The sequence below is a fragment of the Charadrius vociferus genome, unplaced genomic scaffold, assembly GCF_000708025.1.
Source record: "Charadrius vociferus isolate BGI_N301 unplaced genomic scaffold, ASM70802v2 scaffold822, whole genome shotgun sequence".
Taxonomy (NCBI): Eukaryota; Metazoa; Chordata; class Aves; order Charadriiformes; family Charadriidae; genus Charadrius; species Charadrius vociferus.
In genome coordinates, this window is record NW_009647481.1 from 1,086,305 (window position 1) to 1,095,446 (window position 9,142).

General features: G+C 45.1%; 1 protein-coding gene across 3 annotated transcripts in view; it reads right to left on the bottom strand.

The window, feature by feature from the left end:
- The window catches only part of CTNNA1 (catenin (cadherin-associated protein), alpha 1, 102kDa), a 106,678-nt gene that overhangs the window by 81,124 nt on the left and 16,412 nt on the right, over window positions 1–9,142 (bottom strand). The window contains exon 7 of one of the 3 annotated variants that reach the window (XM_009880721.1): window positions 3,351–3,365. The exons of the other annotated variants lie outside the window; for them this stretch is intronic. Within the exon in view, the coding sequence (XP_009879023.1) occupies window positions 3,351–3,365 (15 nt within the window). The remainder of the gene's footprint in view (window positions 1–3,350; window positions 3,366–9,142) is intronic. 3 annotated transcript variants of the gene reach the window in all.

Genomic DNA, 9,142 nt, shown 5'->3' on the forward strand with positions numbered 1-9,142 from the left:
CTGCTGAAGAAACGTGTCCCTCTGCAGATGAGTAGGAAGCCAAAGTTTTCTCCTCTATTTCAGCAGCTTTCCAAGATACAGCTTAACCCGCATCCTTTCCTCAGACATGCGAAGGATGAAGTCACTCTTCCACCCCTATTTACATTCCAGAGGGCTGCCACTACTTGGATAAGCCACAAACGCTAATTATTCTGTATTGATTCAGTTGACTTTCTGGGACAAAGTAGGTCTAAAGCTCCGGGACACGTTACGAGCATTACAGAACATCAGCTTTCTTCCACAGGATAAAATAGGTTCAGCAAAGAGCATCGTCTAGATATTAAACACCACATCTAGAACAGAAATTCTGGGTTCCCATCGAGACCTCTACTGCTTGCATCAGGATGGATGAAAAAGGTGAAGAGATACTGAAAAAATCTGCTGAATCCCATCCGGCAGAAAGATGGGAACTTAATCCAGAGTTTGTACTAGATCAAGGCTAAAGAAAAAAGGGGAAGTCCAGGACTTGAGATGCAAGTATTTTGTTGTAATGCCAGAACTGTAGTATTCCATCTTTGTAATAATTCCATCATTCCTTTCCTCCAACAAGAGAGATTCAAAAGCCCAGTTGTGTGTGTAATACTTCTGCACACTGAGAGCATGATCCTGCTGGAGGCTAAAAGACTGTTTATCCACAGATCAGTAGTCACTGTGCAAACTTACATGCTCTGTTCCATCTATACTCCTCGATTTTGGCTTTGAGAGAGTACTCAAGTATCACCAAATGGAGCTTCATTAGGGGTAATTATATATTTAATCTTACGTAGGCAGAGGGAGTCAAATATTTTCCTACAAAACAGTAGCATTCAAATGAATAAGTCACAACACACAGAATTTTAAAGCAGAATCCATGCATACCATTATAGCATATTTATGTAAAATGGTTTACAGGTCAACAAAAGCAAAATGCTGCTAAATGCCAACCGCCGTATCACAAACGAGCATGCACACATTATTTCAGGTCTTCCTTCCACCATCTGAAATGTTATTTGATCAACATTAGATTAAGAAAGGATTTATAATGTAACATTAGAAGACATCAGATACGTGTTAACATTGGAGATAGACATATGTCTAACAAGAACTGAAAAATAGATGTTTGATCAATACAACCCTAAAGAGGTGCGGGAGGAAAGGAGGGACGGGGTAGGAAGGAAGCCTTCACTGCCACACGAGGTATCCCAAGACTCAATTCTCAAGTTTAGAGACAGCACTAGACGTCAATTCTGCTGCACACACGGAGTAAGCACCGTATGCAAGGGCAGCAACCTCCCTCCTTTTACATGTATTACGAGTCTACAACAAACTGCTGAAAAGCGTGGAAAGACTGCAAGGCTGAGTACTGCTGTACGAGACAGTTCAGACTAAGTCCCTGCTACCGCTGTCAAATCTATTCAATTTAAGAATTATTACCAGCAATTTTGCGCCAAACAAGCAGCAAAGGGCTGCAGGAAGAGGATGGAGAAGAGCAATAATTTAAGATTTCAACAGCCCACTAAGCTTGTGCTGGAACTAGACTTCAGGTGTGAACGTTGGGCATTTGTTGGGCTTCTTTAAGTCGGCATTAAGCCAGCCACACACTTCTTTAAGAAACACATTCTCACTGCATAGCAAAAATGCTGCCTTGGGCCTGGAAAAGCAGTCAGGACTTTCAAGTTGTGCCATTCACAAAAGTGAATTGGTAGCCTCAGCAGAGGCTGGCTGCAGTTACATCTCCCACCAGCCACGGCAAGCACCGCGAGCCCGGACGTGCTGCCCTCCCCTCTGAGGCCGAGCGCCCCCATCCTTCCCTCCCTCCCTCCCTCCCTCCCTCCCTCCCTCCCTCCCTCCCTCCCTCCCTCCCTCCCTCCCTCCCTCCCTCCCTCCCTCCCTCCCTCCCTCCCTCCCTCCCTCCCTCCCTCCCTCCCTCCCTCCCTCCCTCCCTCCCTCCCTCCCTCCCTCCCTCCCTCCCTCCCTCCCTCCCTCCCTCCCTCCCTCCCTCCCTCCCTCCCTCCCTCCCTCCCTCCCTCCCTCCCTCCCTCCCTCCCTCCCTCCCTCCCTCCCTCCCTCCCTCCCTCCCTCCCTCCCTCCCTCCCTCCCTCCCTCCCTCCCTCCCTCCCTCCCTCCCTCCCTCCCTCCCTCCCTCCCTCCCTCCCTCCCTCCCTCCCTCCCTCCCTCCCTCCCTCCCTCCCTCCCTCCCTCCCTCCCTCCCTCCCTCCCTCCCTCCCTCCCTCCGAGGCTGAGCTCCCTCACTGCAGCAGTTGTTCGGGATGTCTAAAGCAGCAATTCCACCTGCGCATCCAGATGAGCTCAGAGTAACCACTGGAACGACAGGGAGCTCTGAAGAGCTTTAAAACCCAAAGCTCACCAGGCTGATAAAGCTCTGCATGAGCTGGCATCCGTTTATTTCCACAGGCTCTTGTATTACTACCTAAGAAACTAAAGTTGCCAGAATGTCTTCTGAAAACACACCGCATGCCAAGTCCCAAACCAGGATGAAGTTGGGTAGGCAACCTGGAAACTCGTTTCTGTGGCCCAAAAATGCCCAACTGATGCAGTGTGAAATTCTTATCTTCATCAGGCTTCACTCCAAGTATGCGGAATTATTTACTCTACCTCAGCCTGTAAACGTTAAATGTATCACTTTGGAATTTTTTTGTTTTTAAAAGCAGCATCTTTGTCAATCTGATAATGTCTATGGAAATTAGCGCCCAGCATAACAGCACAGCTCTCTACTGAACAGCAAAGTCCATGACAGGAAAATCCATCCAGGCTTTCAAACCACGTCCATCACGTCAGCATTCAAGCATCTTAAACTGACAGAAACAATATTAAAAAAGAAAGTGTAGATTATCTCAAGGCAAAATCTTTATCAGCATCTTTATCATAAATATGGATCAGTCTGCCATTTTAATTCACATCTATTTCCGCAGAAACAGTTGCTTTCATTAAAAGGGCTATGCAAGAGCCCTTTCAAATATATAGATACTTGCTGTAAATAAAGTTCTACATTCATGTGAAAATTCAGATGCGTTGCTGTCCAAGCTTGGATCCTTGATGGGAATACAAAGCTGGGGATCAACGTTATTAATAGGCAAATTCATAATGAAAACACATCTCCATTCTGTAAATCGCAAGAGTATCAGGCGTAGAAATAACCTTCGCTGGTGGTTCTGAAGGCAAAATTATTTCTCCCAAAAGATATTGAACAGATAAGCTAGGCACTTTCTCGCCCATTCATTTTCAAGCATCAGAGATGCTCAAAGAAGCTTAGGGAAGAAAAGCAAAATAGTGCAATTAAGATCAAGGAAACTACTTATTTGGATTAGTACATTTCCATAAGTGCACTAAACGCAGAAATAGGGTGCAAAAGAAGCATTTAGCAAGTTATGAGACCACCAAGTCTAAACCCAGAAGTGTCGAGACATCCTTTCGATACCCCGAGAGCCAAACCACCCTGGGCAGCACACAAGAGTTCCTCCCGGCAGCAGAGCGCAGCAACCTGGGGTTCAACCTCCTCGCTCACCTTCTCGTCGTGCTATACGACTGTAAAGCAGATTAAAAGCTAACAATAAAAGAAATACAACGGCCACCCCCAACCAAACCCAGCTATGGTACTTAAGCACTTGAGGCCAAACAGAAGATGGGAACCAGGGGAAAAAAATAATAAATCAGCTGAAATAATTTGCGCCTGGAATGCCTGCTCTGAAACCAGCCCCCAATGGTTTTTCTCCATTTGCTGCCAAGCACCTCTAATGCAATCCAGACAGTCAAGGACACAGTCAGAATGTTAATATGAAAGCATTAAAATTCCCATTGAAATAGGACCTGTCAAGCTACTTTATGTAACATGATTTATCGTTTCCAAATGTAGTAACAAGGGATTTTATTGTACAAGAGCATGTTGTACACACCAGGGCTCTGGGTTCGCATGCCACACTAGCCAAACTGGAATTTCTGACAAAGTTTACGCTAGTACATGTCCGAGTTACTGGTGTGCGTATGAAAGGGTAGCTATATGCATTAGAAATTGATGGGGTATAGAATAGACTTAAAGCAAGAGCTCTCTGCTCATTTCTGTGCATCCTAAATAGAAGCAGAGACCTCCAATCACTGCTGCTGAATGGCTCTACAACAGCGCTTCTGGACATGAGCTGAACCGTCCCCATCCCTCAGGGCACTTGCAGCAAGCAATAAAAATGCACTGTCAAAAGCTTCAGGAAGTTTTTATTTCCAGTCTTACGTGTCAATGGGATAACTGAGGTCTTCCGCAAGTTCAACGTAGAAGAACTGAGAGCAGACTGGAAACTCCTGGTTAAGCTTCCAGCGGACGGCCTGTGCTTTCTGACCCGCGGAACCCCAACCTCAAAACCCACCATCTCCTATGTTTATCGCATTTAACACGGCAGCTAAAAATCAAGGCAAGCTGCCCAAGTTCTGCACTAAAAACACTCGTGAAGAAGTATGGCACAGAGCACATACCCTGTCATGACTTCAAGTTTGTGGATTTCTGTGTCTGTAGACCCTCTCCGTTCTACACACCAGCTTCACAGAAATGCAGAAATACTTCAGCTCTGTCATTCTTTTTTTTTTTATGCACTCACTTTAGGTAGTTTAGATAATGTAACTGCAATGAAAACTACACATTTGAGGCGGAGTAGACTCGTACAGTACAGAAAAGCAAAGACCTTGACAAGAATTGTACCTGTTCTCTACGCTGGGAGAGGTACCACACCAGCTGCTAGTGCAAAGCCAACACCAGCATAAATTGGTTGTAGCATCAAAAAAAATAAATATTCTGCTTCATAATTTTTATTTGGAGCAAACTGCAACCAGTCAGTGCCTACCCACACAACTATAGAGTCAGACACAAAAGACTTTCTGTTGTATTTTGTCACCCTGGGGCACCCAGATCCTAGCTTTCTCACAAACTTCTCCATCGGTGTACCATTGTCTTGAACATCATTCAAGTAGATGCTTTGTTCTGTCCCCTCCCCCTGCCTAAGTCTGGTACCAATGTCAAATTAAACTCAAATATAGTTTGAAATTTTTTCATTTAATTAGTAAAATACACACCAAGAATGCCTGACTGCAAGAGATCACACAAAGATCTGGATCTTGCCATCGATTATTTATATTACAAACTTAGCTGCGACTGATGTGGTCACTTTATTGCATTCCAGGCAGTTGATACCAGATCCATGACCTTGGACTACTCTGCTTTTACAACACCAGACAGCATCAATAATGATTTCTTTTAGGCCTTCCCATTCTTGCTCTGCCATTCAGCACTAGCAGTAAGAGTCAAGCTTACTCCAAGTAATAAAAATCAAACACATATAGACATTCACGTTTGCTATTTCAACCCAGGAGGGATCTGCAACGCAAGTTTAAAAAGGAAAACTATTTTCTGTCAGAATTGTGAGAAGTGAGCAAAAGCCATAATGGAAACCAGCTCTCCCTAGGCGAAGTGGAAGATGAGGGGAAAAAGCTAAAGAATCAGATGCTAAAACTAAGGGATGAACAGCTGGCGTTTTAAGGAATGGGGCTCGTAAGGCAAGAGGCTGGGTGGTAAATTGGCAGATGAAGTTCAGTGGACATAGGCAGTACGTGATGCACAAGGGAAAGACCATCTACCTTAACATTCACAGAAACAGACTCCTACCACCGCGACTCAGAAGCTAAATCTTGACGTGGCCGTTTCACGGAGATACCACCTCAGTGCTTGGCAGCTATCAGAAAGCAAATCAAGCGTTAGGCATTGGTAGTACAGGACTAAAGAACAAAACCAGAAGGTACCATGGCACTGCCTGAACCCTGAACGGCAGATAGTTCTGGTCCCCAAATCTCAAAGGGAATCTGAAGATCCAGCCAAGGTGCAGGAGGAGCTCGTTCAAAGCTCTACACCAGCATTTTGGCTCGGATCAGAAGTGCGCCTTTGAAACTCATCTCCCAGTCGCTGCTGCTTCATGCACTGCGATTCTCATCAGAGCCATCCTGGGCCACATGAGCTGGATTCTCTGAGTGAATCTAAACAAGGAGACAGCCACTACCACACCAAATGCTAACTAGACTAGCACCCGGGCCATAGGGCTAGGCTAAAATCAGCTGATGCAAACTTCTGTGAAATGCAGCTAAGCACAGGCATTGAGTCCTAATTCACTGGACAAATCCCATCCTAATCCACCACGCTGTTCGATACCCAGGGCACAGCCAAAGCTGAGAGGAGGTGTTGAATATCTTGTTTATGGCACGCACCTAATAAAACTAGAACACTTCATTCCAGAGAAGACTGAAGTCTCCTACACGATATGGCTCTGAAACAACATCAGTGGCATAGGAAAGGATGAGCAAGGAGTAACAGGGTCTGTTCCTAAATGAGGTGGAGGAAAACATCCAACAGAATAGGCAGAAGGCCATTCTGCTTCCAAACAAAAGATGTTTCCACCCACAGCACCTATTTAAGCAGGAGAACTCCTTGCTAATGAAGATTATGGATGCTGTAAGTTTATAAGGGTTCAGAAAGAAACTATACAGATTCACTGGGGAAGAGTCCATCAAGTGCCATTAAACACAGTCGGCAATGCTGGCTCTGGAATTATCTGAGCCGTGGACTGCCGGCACTTGGGGGATACTGTGGGTGAGTAAAACTACACATCTCCCTTGTTACTGTCCCCTTTCTTGTAGGATTCAGTGTCAAGACACAATACTGGTCTTAAGGCACAAAATTTAGTCTGACCAAATTTGATTCCTCTTGAAAATGGCAAGACAGGTGTGCCAGATGGAAAAGGAAATAAAACACACACCAATCTAAGAAAAGGGGATCTAAACTTCTGCAACAAACTACTGAAGAAGCGAATCTTGCCCTTCTTTTAGGGGCATAATGACAGGCTTCATCACCATGCCAGCGGATGTAGCAGGGGCCAAGAGCTCCTACGACTGAGTGTGGAGTACTGCATCCAGCTCTGGAACCCCCAGCATCGGAAGGACACGGACCTCTTGGAGCAGGGCCAGGGGAGGGCCATGAAGATGCTCCAAGGGCTGGAGCCCCTCTGCTGTGAGGAGAGGCTGAAAGAGTTGGGGTTGTAGGGAAGGGAAGGCTCTGGGGAGACCTTATTGCAGTCTTGTAGTACCTGAAGGAGCTACAGGAAACCTGGGGAAGAACTTTTTACAAAGGCACGTAGTGATAGGACGAGGGGAAATGGCTTCAAACTGGGAGGGCAGATTTAGATGAGATATGAGGAAGAAATGTTTCCCAGTGCGGGTGGTGAGCCCCTGGGGCAGATTGCCCCGAGAAGCTGTGGCTGCCCCATCCCTGGAGGTGGTCAAGGCCAGGTTGGACGGGGCTTGGAGCAACCTGGGCTGGTGGGAGGTGGCCCTGCCCAGGGCAGGGGGTGGCACTGGGTGATCTTCAAGGTCCCTTCCAACCCAAACCATTCTGTGATTCTATGATTTCTGAAAACGGTTGCTCAGATAGAAACTCCTGCCACACATCATAACGCAGCCTGCAATGCTTGCGGGCTGACAGACCCTTGGGGACAGGCCCAGAGAGACAGTTAAACAATGGGTCCAACACACTAAACTTTGAGTTATAAGCTATCTAGGAAACAGCCTTTTTATTGCCAGAGATCTGAAGGAAGACCCAAAAGCTAGAGGAAGTCACTAAACCAGAAGGCTTTTAAAACTCAAAGGGAATCTGCCTCAAGACATTCCTGTGTTTCAACATTTCCAGTGTATTCCTCATCCAATCTTCTCTCTCTCAATTTTTACACTTGGCCAATAAATACCTCTTATTCTAGCACTCAGACAGGATTTATGATGCACTGCAAGTGCTGTGCAATTAACAGATTTAATGCCCAATTCATTTCCTTCTTCAAAGGGAGACTGGAGAAGAGCACAACAGGAGATGGCTGGGTACTCTAGCTGTGGGTATATCATACATATACATGATATGACATTTCCTACACCACTACTGTGAGTCGGCACATCCCTACTCTTCCTGTAGATGTATCAAGCCTTTTTCACTGTTTCGATTCCCAACTATTATTCATTCTTCAGCTTAATCATTGAGGGGGTTTTTTTTCTACCTTCAGTATGGATTTTTACACACCATCCCACATTTTCACCAGAATTTATCAATTGCTTTTTCCACTCCATTTCACTGAATTTCTAATCTCATTTCCCCCAACTACACTGTCTACAACCATAACATAGCAGTGACTTTAAAAAATTCAGTATGCTCCACTAATTTCACAATGTGTTAAAAGAGATAACAGAGGGAATACATTCTTTCCATCTCAGCGTGATTATTTTAACTTGCATATCAGAGACAACAGTACCCAGCCAAGGAGGAGGATAGGCATTTCTGTGCGAGGAAGTCAGAGCTCTGCAATCTCACACAGGTATTGACCAACTTTCAATGAGAGAAATGCCACTAGCTCTTATGTGCAAGACCCAGCGTTTACCCCTTCCACGTTTTTAATGAGCATTTGGAGGATGTTTTATTCTGAATCATGCCGATAGGGCTTCATCCAATCCAGCAGCACATTTGTTTGAGGGATATTACAGATGCATCATATACTAATAAAACCCCCCGCTCTGAAAGGAATTTTAAACGGCACAACTTAGCGGCTTGCTTCCCGGCTGCATTCTTAAGTTCTATATAATGTCAACGCTGAGCGCAAGCTACTTTCACAAGCAATTAAGACAGACTACATGAAGTACCTAGCTCAGCCTGCAGGCTATATAAGACTTGGCTTTCAGTTTTATTCAATTACTTTGTCCTTGTCTTCAGTAAACAGAAATCCTTGTTTTACTTTCTCTCTACCACACACTGCATCTGTTCTCCAAATTACACCACCCTAATCCCCACATGGCAGCCTTTGGATCAGTTTTACACTACGCTGAAGTAGTTTTCACCGAAAGAGTTGAAGGTAAGGTATATAACAGAGCAATGTTCCTAAATACATTCTTCTGTCTTAAAAAAAAAAATAAAATACATCCCTGAACTAAGTTTCAACAGAAACATGCTCAAAAGCACAAATAAGACTCCACCTCATCCCATTAACATTTCTTCAGCCAATTTTACTTGCCACAGTGCTACAAGCCACGTAGTTTGCTTAAG